The sequence below is a fragment of the Vanellus vanellus genome, assembly GCF_965231255.1.
Source record: "Vanellus vanellus genome assembly, chromosome: 5".
NCBI classification, from domain to species: domain Eukaryota; kingdom Metazoa; phylum Chordata; class Aves; order Charadriiformes; family Charadriidae; genus Vanellus; species Vanellus vanellus.
This window is the reverse complement of record NC_138910.1, coordinates 41,081,325-41,103,050: the sequence shown is the minus strand read 5'-3', so window position 1 is coordinate 41,103,050 and position 21,726 is coordinate 41,081,325. Positions and strand designations below refer to the sequence as shown.

At 39.4% G+C, this 21,726-nt stretch overlaps 1 protein-coding gene across 1 annotated transcript in view; it reads right to left on the bottom strand.

Annotated features, from left to right (window-relative positions):
- Window positions 1–10,210, bottom strand: part of SPAG16 (sperm associated antigen 16) — a gene marked incomplete at both ends in the record, with an annotated part of 451,795 nt that extends 441,585 nt beyond the window's left edge. The window contains 3 exon segments of the mRNA XM_082484005.1: window positions 6,020–6,118; window positions 6,522–6,615; window positions 10,158–10,210. Coding sequence (XP_082340131.1) covers window positions 6,020–6,118; window positions 6,522–6,615; window positions 10,158–10,210 — 246 coding nt within the window.
- Between the last annotated feature and the right edge of the window lie 11,516 nt (window positions 10,211–21,726).

Here is a 21,726-nt window from a genome sequence, read left to right as displayed (position 1 = left end):
GAACTCCACACAGGGCACAACGCTACAGTGTACTTGCTCAACAACACCGGCTACTAAGACAGGTACTGCACTGCACACACCTGCCTCCTGGTGAGAGGATGACAGAACAAATCTGGGCTTGACAACTATCACTTAGAGCACTACTGAAAGAAACTCAGGTTCTATGATAACGTGTGCTATATATTAAAAAAAAAAAAATTACCAGCCTAGAGAACTGATAAGAAGTAGAAACACCTTCCACAGGTGTGTACCTCCTTTTCATTTCAACACTAACAAAACAAAAAAAAATTCTAGTGACATATTCATCAAGACATGCTAAAGGCTGTGACTGCAAATTATTTCCTCCATCCATTTAAAAAAGAATCTGTAGGTCAAGGACTTTTGATAATTCCATCCATTTATGGCTTACTCACATCCTTAGTGGGAGCTCTACTAACATGACTGCATAAATTACCTGGAGACAAAGGCATTTCTCTTGATAAAATAAAAACACAGGGAAAATCTCATAGCCATTTTGTATAATACAGAAAATGTTGTGTTTAATCCAAGAAACCTACCCAATATAAACAGAAAAAATTGTACATGTACGATCAAGGCCATGTAATGCTGTATTAAAAATAATACAATATGCCAAGTGCAATGTAATATTTAGCATATTTTAATTACTACAGATACAGTACATCAGATAGTTCTATTTTCTAATTTCTTGGTAATACAAGAACCAAAGACAGTGCACATCTGCAGACATACAGCTGCATTCCTTTTCTTGCTTCTTTTCTTTCTTTATTCTAAGTGAGGCAAATGTCTAATATTGTTGCTTGTAGTTTCCCAAACACATCTAGAAAGACAGCCTTCAGAAGAAATGACACAGCTTGATTCCCTTAATAAATGGAAATATGATAGAAATTCATTTCATCCGTGCAGAAGAGAATTTATTAACTAGATACTAGCATTGAGAATCATTTCAGGAACCAATGCTCAGGCAGGGAACAATATAGGGAAAAATGAATGCAGTCTAACAGGCACAGTGTTGGAACAGGGCCTCAAGAAACCAGAATTAGAGTCCTAGCTCTTATGCAGACTTTGAGAGTAATATTAGGCTAATGACTTTCTTTAACTCAGTCTTAACCTTGGATGACTACCCATAGAATGGCATAACAGTATTTTTTTGTATATAATTACCTATTTAGAAATGAGGAAAATAATACTAATTGATGTGGTGCAGACACCCTATAGCAGCTATATAGACAAAAACATCTTATTAAAGGATTCATAGAATCATAGGGTTGGAAGGGACCTCTGGAGATCATCTAGTCCAACCCCCCTGCCAGAGCAGGGACACCTTAGAGCAGGTTGCACAGGAACACGTCCAGGTGGGTTTTGAATGTCTCCAGAGATGGAGACTCCACCACCTCCCTGGGCAGCCTGTTCCAGTGCTCTACCACCCTCAAGGTAAAGAAGTTCCTCCTCATGTTTAGATGGAACTTTCTATACTCAAGTTTGTGCCCATTACCTCTTGTCCTGTCACTGGGCACCACCAAAAAGAGCCTGGCCCCATCCTCCTGGCACCCACCCTTTAAGTATTTATAAGCGTTGATCAGGTCCCCCCTCAACCGTCTTTTTTCCAGACTAAAGAGACCCAAGTCCCTCAGTCTTTCTTCATAAGAGAGGTGTTCCAGTCCCCTAATCATCTTGGTAGCCCTTTGCTGCACCCTCTCCAGCAGTTCCCTGTCCTTCTTGAATTGGGGAGCCCAGAATTGGACACAGTACTCACCAAGGCAGAGTAGAGGGGGAGGATGACCTCCCTTGACCTGCTGGCCACACTCTTCTTGATGCACCCCAGGATGCCATTGGCCTTCTTGGCCACAAGGGCACATTGCTGGCTCATGGTCAGCCTGTTGTCCACCAGGACTCACAGGTCTCTTTCTACAGAGCTGCTCTCCAGCAGGTCAGCCCCCAACCTGTACTGCTGCATGGGGTTATTCCTCCCCAGGTGCAGCACCCTACACTTGCCCTTATTGAATTTCATAAGATTCCTCTCCACCCAACTCTCCAGACTGTCCAGGTCTCTCTGTATGGCAGCACAGCCTTCTGGTGTGTCAGCCACCCCTCCCAGCTTTGTATCATCAGCAAACTTGCTGAGGGTGCACTCTATCTCCTCATCCAAATTGTTGATGAATATATTGAACAGGACTGGACCCAGTACTGACCCTTGGGGAACACCACTCATCACTGACCTCCAACTAGACCCTGCACCCCTAACCACAACCCTCTGAGCTCTGTCTTGCAACCAGTTTTCTATCCACCTTACTGTCCATTCATCTAACCCACTCTTCCTAAGCTTCCCTCTGAGGATGCTGTGGGAGACCGTGTCGAACGCCTTGCTGAAGTCAAGGTAGACCACATCTACCACTCTTCCCTCATCTATCCATCCAGTCACACCATCATAGAAGGCTATCAGATTAGTCAGGCATGATTTCCCCTTGGTGAATCCGTGCTGAGTACTTCTGATAGCCTTCTCTTCCTCCACATGCCTTGAGATGACGCCCAGAACAAGCTGTTCCATCATCTTTCCAGGGATGGAGGTGAGGCTGACCGGCCTGTAGTTCCCCAGGTCCTCCTTCTTGCCCTTTTTGAAGACCGGAGTGACATTGGCTTTCCTCCAGTCCTCAGGCACCTCACCTGTTCTCCAGAACCTTTCAAAGATGGTGGAGAGTGGCCCAGCAATGACCTCTGCCAGCTCCCTCAGCACTCTCGGGTGCATCCCATCAGGGCCCATGGACTTGTGAATATCTAATTGACCTAACTGGTCCCTCACTTGATCCTCCTCAACCCAGGGGAAGTCTTCCTCTTTCCCCATTACTTTCTCCAAGGCCTGGGACTCCTGAGGGCTCGGCCGGATAGTAAAGACCGACGCAAAGAAGGCATTCAATAACTCCGCCTTTCTCCGCATCCTCCGTCACCATGGCTCCTGATGGATTCTGACCATTAAGTCAAAATAAACAATTAAATATTTGCTTTGTTAAATATATTTTGGTTAATTTTTTTAAATTAAAATCTTCAAAACATTTTGAGTGCAAGGATTGCAAATATGGCTATTAAAATAAGTTAATTGCTAAAAGCTTAACCTTAAGGACTTCCCCAATACTCAGAAAAATTTCTGTCCAATGAATGAAGATTAACACCAAATAAATTAATAATTTATCTGGAAAACAAAATTAAGCGTCCTTGCAAAACTTACTGAACTAGAAAAGAATCAAAAGGGTATCAAAGATTTTTAACATGGTCAAATAAATTCTAGATCAGACCTACATAAAATATAAGGTTAATGAAGGGCAGTGTGACTTCAGATTATCATTTGGGATATTAAGAAAATAAAGATCCTGGAATTGAAGTGTAATAGCTGTAACTACTGAGGAAAGTAATTCAGACAGATTTCTTTTGTGTGTGTGGTTTTCCAAAAGTTCTGTATCCTTTTCCTAGGGTCCCTATCTGCTGGAGATTTCGTTTTACATGCAAAATATTCTATTGCTTGTGTTTCAAAATAATTTGTTACTTTACACTCTCTCAAAACAAGGACAACAGAAAAAAATAAAATCACAAGTTATGATTGAAAGGACAAATAATGACTAGAGCAGGAACAGCAGGCAGAATCACTGCAGTCCAAAGGTCATGTTGCTCAGCACAGCTGTATTTTGAATCAGCTGCCATTTTACCACCACACCACATGGAAATGATATTTAGAGATTAGAACTCCATCACCCTTATTTCCCTGTTGGGATCCAAATAAAAACATGAATGGTAACTGGAAGCCTCACCAAGCTCCTTAAAGGCCAGTAGTTTCACTGCATGCATACAGAGACCCAGAAGGAAAGAAAACATGTCTCAATATCCCCTGTAGAAGCATAGCCTTAGTTCCTACAAGCCAATTTTATATATATATATATTTTTTTTTTTTAAGGTGAACAGCACCATCTCTCATTTGCTTACATTTGCTCCTCTTCATTTGTAATTAGTGCTAATTACTTTGGAAGGAAGTTTGAAAAGAAGTATTTTCCTTAGATTTTCCTAGTTATACTTGACCTTTTTAACAGAGTGTAAAAGAAACTGTAGTTACTCAATTTAGAAACTGTGGATATTTATAGTATCTGCATTTGGCAAATCACTTAAATATTTTTGGATGCTCACTTGATCTGTGCCTTCTCTATATAATTTCCTTTCTTTAACAAAAAGATTTGCATCTACTACTGAAATGCAATCTTTAATACAGGATTAGGTATATAAGTTACTGTGAACAGCAAATATACACAATCACTTAAAACTGTTCATCACAGATTAGCTATTCCAGGATATGGTTGTTACCTAATTTAACATATTTCAGCCATGATTAGAAGCTAATAATTGAAAAAGTGTACCAATTATTTATCATATGAAGACAGCCTTCTACTGTGCTGCTTAGCTCAGACTCTGGATATTGATTCACTATTCAAATATTCAATTCACAGGAAAGAGAGCTTCTAACTTGAGTCACCAAAAGCATTTACTGCAGCATTTGGAATTCCAGTGACAATCTAGTCACTGAGCCTCACCAAATGTACAGTAAACAGTTATGCAAGTTGTCAAGGAACTAGCAAGTGTATTAAAACAGTTTTCTATCCATGTCTTCTGTCTCAAGGCTGAAAATATTATTTCAGTTTCAAAATTATGGAAAAAATGAAGCCTCCAAACAATGAGTCAAGAAGCAAGAAGGCAGACGATATATTAGCATAAGCACAAAATCAAAGAGAATCTGAGTTTAAGCACACAAATTCTTCTTTTGTTTTAAGGAAAGGTAACACTTTCTTCAGTTTGATTAAATGGGACAGGTATTTGAATGGTAGGAAACAACATGCGAAGTTCAATCAACAAAGAGGTAAAAGGTTATTTAATTATAGCACCGTCAAAAGATCAATAGATTAAAAATATTCTCCCTCGTTTCACTTGTTATTTGAATGTCAACTCACACAGTAAACCCGACATAGCTTTGGTTATCCCTAAAGAACATTCTGAATTTCCACTAGTTGGTTACCATTAAGCATGTTCAGTCTAAAAAACTTCTGCAATCTTTCTCTTTGTTTTCAGGTATATTCAGTTTCAAAACACTTAAGACTCCAGTATTGTTAGTTTTCATTCAAAGTTTGATTTAAAATACAAAACTGAACTGTAGATATGCACTAGTGCAGAAGAAAATGCACATTTTTCCTCCATTTGGATGTTAATAATAATTCATATAATTTTATCTTTTCATTATTAATCACTTGCTTTTGCAAAACTTAGACTATGATGATAACTTACTGATAAGGCTATAAGATAGTGGTGATATTAGAAACACAGCAGGGAAAAGCACTTTTCCATTACATTGTTATAAGCAAGTAAATTCAGGCAAATCATATTTTGGAAAATACAACTTAATCCTATTGTGTTACTCTGAACTATTACATGACTGTTTTGAAATCAAACTATAATACCAAGAAGTGTCAAAAACTAATGATGTGAAATGATAGATAATTTCATTAATATTTTGATTTAACAGTGTAACAGCCCATTCTTTATTTTCAATATCAATAATCTTTTTTAGCATCGTGTTCAAGTACAAGCTTCTGTGGATCTTAAGCATATGCAGTTTATTTCCTGTGTTAGGGATCACACTCTCATTCAATCTACTCAGATAAAGAAGCAAATCCTAAAATACTGATATATTTTAATAACATTCATATATTTTAAATTATCTATATATTTGTTACATCTATTTACAATATCATGTTGTTTATGGAACATAAAATGAACAAAAGTTAAAGGAAGATGAAACCCAGGAAACATAAGTTGCCTTTTCCACTGTGGCATATGTTTATGCCCAGAAAGTTCAAAAGAGACAATCTTTTCCGCACAAATCATCATTAAAATAAATTATGATATGTAATTTTTAAGCCACTAATGGCAACTGAACTACAGATTTTTAGAATGCTTAAGAAGTTCTTACTAAAATTTGAGCATCTTCAGCCTGCTCTGCAATAGTCTGTAAAGCCTTTGACAGATCCTCATCATCTTCCTGAAGACTAAATTCATCATCTGCTGGAACCTAAATGAAATGATTTCAAGTTAGGTATCAATATGCTTTATACATCTTTCCAGTCCTAGTACAACTACTGAAAATAGTCTCGTTCTTGTTAAAATAGTATTTTGCCAAATTTAAATAGAATTTATATTACTGACATAATTATTATAAATAAGCTGAAACATCTAAATAGAAAAACCTGTAACTTTAAAAAAGTATTTAACATTCAAATAAAAGTAAAACATAAATCAAGTGACACAAACTCTTCTATTGAAAAATACAGATATGCCTAACATCATCACACTTTATAAAAGGAGAGTTATGTCATTCCTCCTAGGATGTTTTGGTGACTGATGAAGTAAAATAAAAGAATGAAACATGAATGATTTACCACATATATCAGAAGATTATCAATTTAGTAAATTACCTCTTCATACTGATAATCATTAGAGTCATCTGTTATGGTAAATTCTGCAGATCTTGTTAAGTCTGAAACAGCTGATGAATGTGATGAATTCCAACTTTAAAAAAAAAGTATCATAAAACAACCATCTATAAATCTGTTGTCACCACCTTTGCCCTTCTTTACGACACAAGACTACACTTTCAAGGCTTCTTTTAACCTTTAGGTGAACATGCCCAGCTCCAGTGAAAATTATGTACACAGATTCAAAGTTCTCATAGCAGGTTTAAACACTGTTCTGAATTAAACAGCAGCTAAAAATTCTGCTCTCACCCACCCAATCATCAGTTTTCATAGGGGTCTTGCTGCACTGAGACTTCCTCAAACTTTATGCTCTAAGCATAACTAACTTCATGCTCTCAGAAAAATAGCTTTTATTTTTTTATCAAATTCAGATGTACAAGTTCAAATACAAACATCTGAGATCAAACACTGAGTTCTAGAGGACCATTTACTGAAGCTGATACAAGTGTCCTAATAGTTACAACACAGCTACAATAAAAAGATAAAACTTTAAAAATGTAAAAATTCATTTGGCAATTATGTACAGTTCTGCCAAATGCTTTAGAGTCAAACTTTTCATTAAAAATAACTACAAATGGTGTAAAAGGAAACACAAATAAGTGTTTTTCATGCACTAGCCTCACAGTCCATGAAAGTATAACAAAAACGTTTTCACATTTTCAAGGCATCTCATTTGACAGTTTCCCTAGGAAATCAGTTAGCCTACAAATGACACAGGTAAATAAACCAGAAATTAACTTCTGAAGAAAAGCTGGCAATTCAGTACTTCCACGCATCAAATTTAAATGGTAACTTTTATATATAAAGAGAAAATAAATTAAAAAAAAAAAAGAAACATGATTTTCCAGCTTTGCATCAAGTTTCCCAAGTCTGAATTATCATCCTAAAATACAGGCCTTTTACTACAGTTCTCACAGTACAATATATTTATGTAAAAGTATCATCTGCATTCAAGACCTCAGCACCACAGCATCAACAAAACTATCAGTTAAATTGTAACCAACTGAAAGGCTAACATTCAAAGACCATGTCCCAAAAAAGGACCACTATTTGTTTGAGAAGTGTGGTTTGATGTAAAGGTTGGAGAGCTGTCATTTTCTACAGTAAACCAAAAAAACAAACAGGGCAGTCACTGAGTGAATAAAGGCATAATTTTCAGTAATCAAGTCAAAGCACATCCGTGTACTTCCAACTGTCCAATTAAACTACATGCTTACTATAAAAATTATATATATAAACAGGAAAGTAGCATGAACGCTTCCCAAGAACCTTCTATTTAGGCTTAGTACATGAAAACAAATGCCTGTAATACACGTGCCCCCAAATTTGCTTCCCAGATTACTGCATCACAGACTGCAGATGTGCAACACAGGACTTGAATTCAAGTCACCACCTCCTTGCATCTCAAATTTCACTCTCTACAAAAGCTTAATTTTCTAACTTGACTGATTCTGGAATGTTTAATTCTAAAACTTGAATGACACAGAAACTCATCTCAAAATAACGTTTACTATGCTTTCTTTCATAAGGGGGGGGAGGGGGAGGAACCCCCAAACTATTAGATTGAACAGGCCTAAATCTGCTCTCTTATCGCACCAGAAGAAATCTGACTTTAACAGGAAGACAAAGAAATTTTGTGGTTTAATGAATGCACCTTTTCTCAGCATGGTACTCCAGGACCATATGTGGGTCCATCAAGGTAAGTAAAGAGAACAGAGATGAAAATAGCTCATGTTGAGGGATGACTTTCAAGAGCTGACCCAACAGACTAGAGATAACGATGAGGGACTCGGCCATCAGGCTACCTGTCAATTGTCTGCCTGCTCCCCAGTACAACAGGAATGTTTTGGTCCTTGCATCAGGGTCTGACCAAGTCCTCATGAAACAACTCCTAATTCCTTGGCTTAGTTCCTTCAACTCAGAGGGAGAAAAGTTCACCTGAACTGCTGATTACATAAGAAAAGGGAACAGCAAGGCACAAGTGCAAAGCAGGAGGAACAGGTTTCCTTTATTGTTTGAAAAAGCAAGAAGGCTTGCCTTGCAGCAGGCAAGTCAAGATAAAAGACGCAGTAATAGAGACTGACTAGTCAGGGTAATGTTCTAAAAAGCCCCTTTTTAAAATTAGATTAAGATATCCTAGCACTAGCTAGCTGACTATACATTCTCTCTTTAAAGAATGAGACTTTAAAAAGTGTGGTCATGTTTGTATAGCATGAATACTTGGGTACAACATTTTTCGTATGAAGAAAGGGACGATTTCCATATATATGTAGTAATTCTATCTACAAACTAAATACCTGCATACTTCTCTGGAACCCCAAAGCCTCTTCATTGCTTTATAGCACAGTATTTATCGACTTGAAATTAATGTAAATAAAGTAAATTTAAATAAAATACTGTACCCAGCGATTTTGCACACCACGTTTAATGATTTTACCAGAGACTATTTTTTTCTTAAGCTGCCTTTTGTATGGGGTACAAATGATCCTTCCCCCTCATCTAGACTATTTCTTTATGCATTTATCAAATCTTTCAATGCAGATAGAAGTGTCACTGCAGTATACCCTTGATGAATAAAACACTTTCAAACAGTTTTTCCTGAATTTTCCACTGACCTGACCATCCTTGCAATCCATTATGGTCTAAACTGATGCGTCATTGCAAACACTGTGCCCAGACTAAAATATTACTTTAAAAATCCTGATTTTTTTTTTTCCTCCTCTCTCTTTTCCAAAAATCATAGCCAGAAGCCCAATAAAGGAGAGGAATTCTTTTTTTAAAACTATTTTATTTTCCCAGTGAACACTGTCAATTACTTTTTTTTAAAACACATGTCCTGATGCAGTGCTTTTTTAAGCACACCACATAGAGTGAAAACAGCTGTGCAGTTTCAAGGAGACAGAAACTGAGGCACAAGCTTGCAAAGGACAACCTTCCACTTTTTTATTTTTAATTGCTTTTACATTGGCTTACATCTTAATTCTAGCCAGGCAGGAAAAACTACAGTACTGGTATGGCCTAACACTTTAGTTCTGATTATTTAGCCACTAAAACAAAGCTCACAAGATCTTCTTGATTTGGCAGCTCACAGCAACAAATCAGAATGGACAGAGCTAGTCTGACCTAGTGACAAAACTAGAATTTGGGTCACCTAAACAAAAATTACACAGTTAAAAGCCATAAACTCCAAACATAACTTGCCACAACTCAATTGTGAGAAGAATTCAAACTGATTTTTTTTCCTCTAAAAGCCACAGCAAATAAAATTATGTCTAGGTTACTGTATCCTAATTTTTATAGCTTGCCTATAGACAATACTAAATAAAAACACTACTATCTAGCCAGCTACTGTGTGCAGCAGTCATTGGGAACATCAGTTTCACAACAGCACACTGGCACTTTGAGCCTTAATGACAAGTCTTGTCACTCCTCGGTACCTATTTTGCACTGACTGATCAATAACTAAAACAAAAGAAGAGGCAGGAGACTTTCAGTTCGGAATTTTAACTATGGCTTAGACTGCCCCTATCAGCGGGGAGGGGGGGGATTTCCTAAGAGTCGCTCAGGGACTCATACTCTTCTTCAGCAATGAAAAAAACATCGCGCTCAAGCAAGCAGGACCCTACCATCTCCGCAAGACACACACACACACCCTCCCCCACATATTGGCCGGTTTTTAGTCTCCGGGGGCAATAACCCACAAAAAGTAGCAACAAAGAGTGGGATGTGTGGGGGTGTTTGCCTTCCCTCCCCCGCCTTACTCTGTGAAATAACTTGGCAGCCCGCAGGTCTCCCGCTGGGACGGTCCTACCCCGGCTCCCAGCGAGCGGCCGGCGGCACCGGCAGGGCCGCACGCTGCCCTCGCCTCCCCCGCCTCAAGCTGCCACCGAGGCAGCCCCCGGGGTCCCCTCCGGTCTGGGGAGGACACGGAGGAGGGCAGGCCACAGGACTGAGGAGACGAGCCCGCCCGCGCCGCTCACTCCCTGAGGCGGGCAACGGGCGGGACCCCCGCGGCGCCCCGCACCCCCCCGCCTCAGACGAGGAGAAGCAGGAGGAAAACACTCCGGAGGAGGAAGGATACTCTGCAGGCAGAAGGACGCCTCAGAGTCCGCCGCCGCCTCCTCCATGGCCGTTGCCTCCCCGCCGCCGCGTCGGGCCGTTGCCCGGGGCGGCCTCTCGCGAGAAGAGACAGCGGCCGCGGGGCGAGGAGGCGGGAACATTACCCTACACACACCCCCGCGGCGATTTAATGCAATTTAGTCAGATTTAGAGTTACTCACGCTTCACTTTCTCGCCCCTGGGGGTCCCTATGAGTGTGGTCGTTAATTCGAGGCGAAGTTCCTCGGGCATTTTGCTGGGCAGTGAGTGGTGCCGGCGGCAGGGGGGCCGCGGGGGGCATGAGGAGATGTGCTCGAGGGTGAGAGGTCTCTGGAAGTTTCCAGGGGGGCCGCAGGCGAAGCCGGGGTGGGCCTCGGTGTCACTTCAGGGTCCTCCTCGCTGGCCTCTGCGGCGTGTCCAACTAGGAAATACTGAATTTTCTTAAATGACGGGAAACAGCAGGAGAAGGGAGAGGGAAACGGCTTCAGTCTCATAACAAGGGGCCAATTTCTTCTCCAGAGGAGACATTGTAGCCGAAAGAGGCATTTGCTGGTTCACCTGAGCTCAGTGCTGTGGGACTAATAGCTTAAGCTAAGTCCCAGCTGTACGTTCTAGTTTAATTAAGAGCAGGAGTTTTCCCAGGCAAAAGTTTGGGAAAGAAGATCACCATATCCCACACATTTGTGGAGAGTGCGTGTTACAGCTCTTCAGAGGCTGAAATAAGATTGCAGGAGTCAACAGAAAGTTTTCAGTTGCCTTTTTTTTTTTTTCTTTTAAAGTAAGCTTATATCCCAGTCCTAAATTTCCATTCAGTTAATGGGCTTTGCATGCAGTAGGAATTCAGAAGCAGTGATTGAATTAATGTAAAGTAACTGAAATACCCAAAGTCTCACGGGGGGGGGGGGGGGGGGGGGAGGGAATGCTGTGTGTCAAAAAGGTCTGAAAAAAAGAGGCACCAGTTTTTCTTAAAGCTTTTAAAAAAATAAAATCTAACAGTGGAAATACAGTCTGAAGATCAGAGAAGATGGAAGCAGGTTAAATTGAATTATAACATTCAATTCAGTCTGTAGCCTGAAAAAAAAATAAGATGCAGTCCTGCAAGAGGGCCTGTTACCTATGAAACCATTATTTTAGCATTTTGTTTCCTGAGACTGTCACACAGGGAAGACAAAGATTGGAAAACAATAGTGAAGGACTATTGGTTTATTAAAGGAATAGTTAAACAGCTTGATCAAGGTGCACAGGTAATAGATTTGATAAGAAGGGCTACTCAAAGATAGAAACATATTCAACCATATCAAGAATTAAATCAAAATAAATAACAACTAAAACCAAAAAGAAAATTTTAAACAAGTAACTGATTTTCACGTACAATGGAAACTTATTACTGGCGGATTTTACCAATGACATAATTCTTCATAAAAGTCATGTTCTACATTCAGACACCAGCTGGTTCAGGATGTCTTATGGCTTGCATTTTCAGAAAAGTCAGATATGGTCATTGCAATGGTACTTTCTATGAAAAAAAGTTGAAATTAGAAGATAACCAGTTCTATGATATGTGGAGATTTGCCAGTATGCTAAAAGTCACATAGAGTTTGTTTGTTTGCTTTTAAAGAAGAATCTGTTGGTCACCAATTGTTGCTTCCCAAAGGTTTAAACCTTTGTTTGGAAACAGTGTTTGGTTGGCAACTTCTAAACTATTTATGTCATCCCATTGTGACTATATAAGTGACCTGATAGTACAATAATTTTCCTTCAAAGCCATAACAAGCAACTTGTTTCTCTCTACCTTGTTGAGAGCCACCTACCATAAATACATTATATTTGGTTATTGCTAAGCTGAATTCCAAGCACCCAATTCACCCTGCTTTATAGCCTCATAACAGTCCGAGTTATAAATGATGATCATCTCCCAAATGGCAATAACCAATGTGGTTACTGTATCCCATAACTTCTCATGAGAAAGACACAGAAGCAGCATCTGCTGTAGCTTGAGCATTTCATTAGACAGACTGTTTGCTTTTCTCACACAGCAAAGACTAAGCCCTGCACCTTAGCCAGATACGTCAGCCAGACAAGTTATAGTATTTGAAAAAACATCATTAATGAAAACTGGCTAAGCTGGAATGCTCCAGAAGTGTTGCATATGCTCCCAAGCCCTAAGGGCCAGCTTTATGCCACCAACTGAAGTATTATGTGACTATCCTCTCATAGAGCAAAATATTCCCTCCTACTGAATTCAACAAGCAAACTACTTACAATTCTGACGAGTTAAAAAAAAAAAAAAAAACCAAACCCAAACCACAACAAACACACAGATCATCCATCGAAGCCACTTTCAGTGATTTTCCCTTCCCTGCAGGAAGGCATCCAAAAGGTCCAGTTTATGCACTTCATCACAACAGACAAGCAGTCAGCAAATAATTATCTGCCCCACTTACTTTTACACACCTATCTCTGATTGTTCTTCAGTGCAGCTTTTGGGGAGAAGGGACAAAGGGAATGTCATCAATTCAGCTTTTTGAATGGGCACATAGTGTGGCCAGGAACACTATGCAGACAGTATCATGGTGACAGTCAAGAGGCCATTGTCCACATGGTCACAGTGGAGCACGGGACCACAGCTGGAGTTGGCAAACATCTTGTTTCAACTTCTGCTGTGCCATCTGGCTTCCAGTTAGGTGACTGACGTTAAATGTATTTTCTCCATATTACCATCTGGCAGCTGCTTGTACAACAACAGAGTAACATGCAGAATTTGGCTAACTGTTATCCTTAGAATCACATCAAGGATACTTGCAACACAGATTCTGATATAAAAAAAGGCTTACAAAGAAAGATTCTTTAACTGGGTATTACAGGCCCAGAGTATTGCAGGTGGGGAACAGGGAATGGGAAATTACACATCCTTACATTTTGCACGTATTTATTTTACAGAGGTCCTGTAAAAGTTTCTGGGGAGGAGAGGGGGTCCATACAATTTTCCACAGGATATGAACATTGTATCCAATGTAATTTTTGTTCTTGAAAAGTATCAACACTTTTGCCATGCTATGAAAATACATTCACTTTTCCAAAGTTAGAGGAGCAGGGCTTCCCCCCGCCCCAGTAATGATGTATGCCAAAGATTGTTTCCTTGATCAAGGAAACAAAGGAATTGATTAGTGCAAACAACACAAACTGTCAAAAAGATGGAACTTTACCAAAAATTTAATCTAAAAAATGTAAATATTGCCAGATGCAGTGTAACTGTAGTATGAAGTACAGCATAATAGCTGTAATGCCAGGTCTTCATATCTATAAAGGTCACATTTGCAAAGCTTAGGGGCCATTGTACCCTTGCTGGGCTATAAATGTGACAGAATGAGGTGCTTTAAAAAAAGAGGAGTAGGATTTTCAATAAATACGATGCTATGGCAGCTTAAAATCAATAAATCTTCTACTCTACCTCCTGCTGTGCTCCTGTGCTGGTGCTTATATGATTCTGAAATAATTTAAACCTAAAAAAAAAAAAAAGCTAATCCAGAAGAAAAAAAAGAGTTGTTTTTTTTTTTGAATACTAGGAAAAGCAATACTAAAACGCTAGAGGTTTGGCATTCAGAGTTAAGCTGAAGTTATTAAATGTAGCACTGTTTTGTCTCTACTCTGCAGAAGAACATTCATCATACAAGCTTCTACTGTTTCCAGATATTTCTGTAGATTAATTAGATCTAGGATATACTAAGTCTCTGAAAAGAAGGGTTTGAGTTGGGATTGTGTGGAAACAAGAATGTCAGTTTCCCAATCCATCAGCACTGCTGATGTTCATTCCCCTAAAAATTTTTAATAAAATCATAACTAGCATTGGTTGGAATACTAATTATACTATTTAATTGCCTAATCCAAAAGCTGGGTTTTTTTTGATAAATTTCTAAAGTGTAGTCTGGCTTCAATTTCACAGATATTTTTCACGGGACAAAGTGTAAGACAATGCTCTGCTCAAAACCAAATGATATGAGTGCAAACAGAAGCATGAAGAGGTTTGACTCCAGTTACAGAAAAATTTGGGGTTGAACAGTTAAGCATTTCGTCAATAATACAGAGCGTCATCGGTACAGTGTGATCACACAGCATAGGTTTTACAGGGCACAATACTGTGAAGTGCAGGTTTCCCACCGCAGACACTGGAACTGTAATGTATATAGTCTAGTCTGTACACTGTAATGTATAATAAAAGAGTTACTCTATCCACACTGATGCTGCTGTTTCCAAGAACTCCAGCCTCCTCATCTTCTGCTGTTGTTACCTTTGAAAGCTCTCAGGCGCATTGGACAGATGGTACATTTTGGCTTTCCATATACTAAATTTGGGAGTATTTCTGCATCGCAGACAAGAATAAATTGTGCTAAGAGAGAGAAGAGAGGTGGCATATAGTCATTTTTTTATTTTAGAAGTGTAAGTGACCCATCTTCTCTCTAAATTCCAGCTTTATGAACAAAGTTATTTATGCAGCTTATAGGAACTAATGATCATCTGTTCCTGATAATTAGAGGCTTTTCGTTTCATATGTTCTGCTCCTCTTTGAAATTAAATTTACTTAATATGCTTTTCAAATTTAGGTAACTTTGACCACATAGCAGCTAATAACCTCCTACTACAAGCTAAAAAAAATAAATTATAACTATGTGACAGTTGTAAAAAGGAAAGCCACCATCCTTAACACAAAAGACCAGAGAAAACAAGGTGCTGTATTGCCCTAATCTGTGCTTAGTAACAGAGAATTGAGTTGCCATCGTGTCAGAAAACACAAAAGGTAAAGGATAAGCAACAGAAAAGCTAGCAGAAATTATTACCTTTTTCCATTTTACCATGCTTCCAAGTAATCCACTGCTTGTTACCCAGGTAATGCATCTTTGCATTGGAAGTCTGAGTCTCATACTAATTAGCACATACCAGAATCATTTTAGCTGGTTTCTGGAACAACTTTTTTTTTTTTTTTTTTTTTTTTATGAGTGTAAGTATGTGCCCACTTTAAGACCTGATATAACCAAGACCTTATAGCAGCCTTCTAGTACTTAAGGGGGCCTACAGGAAAGATGGGGACAGTCTCTTTATCAGGGAGTATAGCAATAGGATGAGGGGTGATGCTTTTGAACTGTAAGAGGGTAGATTTAGATTAGATATTAGGAAGAAATTCTTTACTGTGAGGGTGGTGAGACACTGGAGCAGGTTGCCCAAGGAAGCTGGTCTAGTGGAATGTGTCCCTGTCCATAACAGGGGAGTTGGAAATAGATCATCTTCAATGTCCCTTCCAACCCAAACCACCTATGATTCTATGAAATTGTCAAAATCAGATTAAAAATATACATAAAGGAATATAACTAGCAAAACCATAAATTATTCAAAACTGCTGGGTGCTTTGAAAAAGTTAACTTTTCTCCCTGCACCCAATCCTCTGTTATCTGTATCTTAATCAGCTCAGAGTGGAAGACCGCCTCTTTTCACCCTTGTTGCCCCAAAACACGTTTGCCTGCTCTTTCCTGCTTTCCTTATTTGGACTCATTGCTTCCTTTTTGCTTCAGTTTTCCCTATTCTGACCAACAATCCTTCAAAATCTGATCATTTCCATTTGTGTTTCTGCAACACGTATTTTTTCAGAGATGCGCCTAGAAGATACTGTGTATTCCTGTTCCAAGCAAACAACCATGAAATTTAAAGAGAATAATTGGTCTGTGAATTTACAGAATTTGATGCAAGGTGGGCAAGCACTAGCAGGGGATTTGTAGCCGCAAGCAACGTTTGCTACCAGAGTATTTAGCCAAGCCTTCCCTAACTGCTTAAAACCAGCTGCATTGATTGAGACCGAGTGTGGAATTTTAACTTCCTCTCTATTATTTTGTTTGTTCTTAGTGCAGCGTCATTTTCTCACATACAGAATGTGAGGCTATAAATAATTAGAAGTCAAGTCATCCACCTCTGATCTGTCTTAGCTGAGGCTGGCAGTGAACACTAGTTTCTGTATATTAATATATGATGGAGACTGCACAGTCTTTATGTCCATCTTTTTGCTTTGTTATTATTAACAGAGATATAGGAATTCAGGCAACAATTCTGTAAAAATCCAACATTTTGGATAAAAGATGATTTTTTAAAAAAAAGTTTTATATCTAATACTGATTGCAATTTGTGATGTGAATGAAACATTTTATGGTTTTCATTTTCATGTATCTCTGCTGAAAGCAATAGTACAATATTGACACCCTATACTTAAATGTCAAAGCTTGGCTTTCTGGTTTCTGTAATATTTTGTTTAAATATTGAAGTGCCACAAAATTGAAGTCTGAAAATGCTATGTTTAAGTTCTTTGCTTTTACCTTCATATTGCTTATAGCACAGCCATAACTTTTGCTATCAAGCCATTTCCTCATTTTGGTATAGAATAAGGTGAGCAAATATTGGTAATTCAGCTTCTCTCAAACACCAGCTAGATCTTGGGCACCCTTGCATTGCATTTGACGATGCCCAACTGGTTTAAAATCTGCTAGCTCACGCACTAGAAGCTTAACTTAATATAAACTCTTACTGTAATTCATGCTACTTTATACTTCAGATACATTCCCAGCAATTTAGAGCCAAATCCATAAGATAAGCTGCAAATCTAGAGAGGCCTAAAGGCGTCCAGGCACCTGAAATCAAGAGGAAAATCCTCTAGGTTTTCACTGACTGCGAATCCTTAAAAGTGGCTCTGCCAGCTTCATCCCCTTTCTGAAAAGAGCAATTGCAGTGCCAGTTTCCAAAAGGATCTTGCTGTATACGGGCCATCATGCTTCTCCAGTCCGCTCCTCAAAGTCAGCGGTGAGTTACCCAAGCCCTCGAGAAGGATGTCATTTCGGATACAACTCTTTCCAGCGCTGCGTTTTGACCAGATGAGACAGTTCCTCGCTCTGTGTGTTGATTACTATACAACCATCCTGAGGCAGCTAGCTGTCTAAAACATGCATTTACAAGGCAGTCTGGGGGCTGCTGATTCCTCTCCACTGGTCAGGAACGGAGAGAAATGTAGCTTTACTTTGAATGGTAGTTTGTTCCAGTGGAAGTAAAGATGATACAGCTATTTAAGGACTACAAAATTTATGTTTAAATTAACCAGATTTTTTAACTAATACCTCCCTGTAAAGGCACTTCTGACCTTTCAAAACATACAGCTGGATCAGAAGAGAATGAGAATTCCCTCACCTAAATTCACCTCTAATAACTTCTGAGCACATATTTGTACTTTACTGGGAGGCAATACAAGTGTCTTCATAGACCAGCATGAGCATCTGTCTGACCGTCTTCTCTTTTACAGAAGATCCACAACTCACCCGTGCTTTGTAGAGTTGATCACTCTTGAAATGGTTCTGTTCAGAAATGACTGTTGAATACCAGCTCAGCAACGTTCAGTTCATATCTACTGCCCTTTTCCAGGGCCAGAATCAATTCGAACCCCACATCAGAGCATAGCTCCTTATAATCTGTTTCACATGGTAGTGGGAAATCTGAAACAAAGTATGGAAAGAAAGAGAAAGTAGGCTGAGTAGCTGTCCTAGGTTGAGGTAAAACAGAGCCAATTTTCTTTTCAGTAATTTTACTTTTCAGCTAAACTTCTTCTAACTAACTGAACTTTCTGAAATTAACAGTGTGTTTGTCAGACACTGACAGCTTCTAGCAGTGATAACGACCTGACATTTAGAATTTATGCCCAGGCATGGTATGCAGAGAGGCTCTTGCTTGTACTTATAGCTATAACACCCAAGGCCAGCTAACTTTGTTATATGCCCCATTGGAGGGTCAGAGGCAGAAAAGCATAGAGGGGTCACACCTGTGGGGAGACAGGACAGGTGACCCAAAACTGACCAACAGGGTATTCCATCCTATCTGCCTCATGCTGGTCCCCATACTGGGAGTCAAACCCAGGCTATTTGGGTTTTACTGTTGTTTTAGTGGCCAGCCCAGTTCAAACCATCACAGCAGCCCGTACATATCCCTTTTGACATTTCCATTACAGATGTGCAATTTTCACTTTCTACGCTTTTATGAAGTCTTTTAAAGTAGAAGGAAACATTGCAGTTTTCACAAGATAGGGACTACAAATCAGAATTTTTATATGTACAACAAGTGACTACAGTTGTAATTCCCACTCTTGTAAAAGGCAAGATCACTTGCTTTAAAGAAAAAAAAAAAAAACAACAACCAACTTTGTGGACAAAAAACATCTTTACACATGACATCGGGTTCTGAGTGAGCTGGAGTTGTTGCAGGAGTACACACCAAATTCTCAAATTCTTCCTCCCTCTCTATTCAGGAGCATGCATATATCGCACAAAGCACAGTATACATATGTCTTCAACTGTCCTAGTAGACTTCACGTGAAGTCAGACCCCTGGTGTCCCATTAACTTGAACATTCCTAAATCTGGACACTCCACTTGGCAAGGCAGAGCATTTTGCCAAGGCTTCACCCCACCTTAGCCCACATCAGGTGATTTCACAGTGAGACAGCAATTATTCAGACTGGCATGTACTCAGGTCACATGTCAAAGACATTTATCTCATCTACAAGCAGAAGATTCCGCAATGAATAAGTCAGAAAGAAATGATCAGCTTCACAGTCCATTTTTCCAACCCAAGGCTCTGTCAACAAGCACCCACTGAACCTAGTGAGACACGTTGACTACAGAATGAACAATTTAAAAATCATTGTGTATACCATGCAGACATCAGCCTGTGATTTTACTTCTGCTAAAGGCAAAAAGCAACCAGTTGGACCAACCCTCAGTGAAATCAGATGAGGTTTTCCTACCAACTTAGGATGGAGCTGGACTGATCTAATAAACTGAACCCATAATGTCCATCATTCACAGGCCAACATCATCACAAGTTAAACCACCAGCTTTTTGGAAGATACTTGTTATTTTCTTTTCAACAGACACAGGGCACATTGATTTGCACAAAGCTTATGAAAATAGCAATAGCTACAATAGGATATTTCCCAGCAAATCTAAGGCTAAAGAAGGTAAATTTGATGTCAGCAATGTTTTCTTCATCCCTCCATTTTTTAAATGAGATTTGCCATACTTCATAAACACATGGCTAAATCTGTTTTCTCCCAATTCATGCATGAATCTCTATTATAAATATATTAAGACAGTGCAGAGAACCTACTTCTTACATCTGTACAATATCCCATGGGTTACCTTACTTTGTGCAAATGAAACAGCTGAAATGTTAGCAATTAGATTACCCAGGAAAAAGATAATTTGTGTTAAATAGCAACTCTGAGGAAAAAGTATAAAAACATAACCTTTTTCACCCCTGTCTTTTTTCATGCTGAGAATGGCCAGCAAGATCAATGTAATTGTGGTGTCTAGCCCAAATCCTCTTATATCAGAAGGAGGAAAGGTAGGAACAAACAAGTCCTTTTTTTTCTTAACCATATCAGCTAGTCTAATTCAAAAATGTTATCGTTCCTTCCAACTGTGCCTAAAGAACAGCAATCTTAAACACAGGAGGAATGCAGGAATAACCTCTGAACTTCGGACACTAAATTATGTAACAGGCAAAATAGCCCTATAGATTTTGTCTTTATGGCAAGTGGCGTAACAAAGGGCTGGTTTTCTGTACAACTAAGCTGTTTAATTGGACATTTTCAGATTTGACATATCACTTGCCTCAGTTTCCGAAATCCACTGTGAACGAGACTCCCTGTATGAAACTGGGCTCAGAGCACAATGGCATCTGAACTGAACAAAGAGGACAAGCATCTCAAGCTACAGCCCTGCCACTGCTCTCCTTCCCCACCTCTAAAATGGAGGTGAATGCCCTCTAGTTAACTTCAGTCCTTCCCCAAAACCCTCAAGTGAAGAGCACAGTCCATACATGAACGATGTTGTCACCATCAAAGCACTTTGCCCGTTTCATCATCACACAGAACACAGTGTCTCAATTACCATTTGATTAACACCACTATTAGCGTACATTAATAATAACAAGTAACAGTGATTCTTAACATTCAGAAAGCATTGATGAAATTGGACCCAGTGTCTGGGTATGACAGCAGTACTGATACACACAGACCAAAAGCTTCATTCTGGAAATCCAGTCTGAACCGGCACTGAAAGCTGGAAACCAGCTCTGGGTCCAGGTTTCACAGATGGACTTTGTAAAGTCATCCAAAGCCTCCATGCCTAAACATTTATTCTTGCACATGTGTGTAAATCTAGATCTCAGCTTTGCAGCTTAGTCCACCTTGGAGTTATCAAGCATGATGACGTTTCATTGCAAATGTAGTTTTATAGAGCCACCGGTTGTTAGGATACAGCTTTGTTCACCACAGTTAACCATACCATCTCAATTCATCATGCGCCCACTGTACCATAATTTGTTAATTAGAGAGACTCATCCTCTACTATAGTATTTTTGTAACAGCCTTTCTCTTAGGCATGAATTCAGTTATGTTTCTTTCACTGTACTGTATCAGCTTTATGTTTCCACTGGTCATAGCTAATTAGGACTGAATGAGCTATGCTATTGTGAATCCGAAATGTTGATGTTATAAGCAGCTCATACCCATCTCTTGCCTGTCTCCCCAACATGGGAGGGTGAGATGAACCCCCTGAAGAAGCAGAGCCCTTCATAGCAGCCTCCCTGCTCCCCCAGCTATAACCACCGCCTTCTGCAACCCCCCCTTAAAACTGTCCAGGAAGAAAGACTACGCAAAACTGGACCAGGCTGAGCTGGTTGCAACACCAGAACTTGTACCCAGCTGCTGTGAAGCACAGCCCATATCCAATGGATCAGACGTGAAAAAGCAGCAGAGGAGGCGGCCTCCACATCTGAACACTTACAGAAGGGACCATTTGACTTGGTCACCATTAAGCTATGTGCCATTATCAACGCTGAAAGCCTGTATGAGGAGTGTTGGCTTTGCCCATAAGAGTTCCCTGCTTTTTCTATAATTATATCAGTGAAAATGAGAGCCCTTAATAAGGATATTTATAATCTTTGTCTGAAACACCCTCTTTACT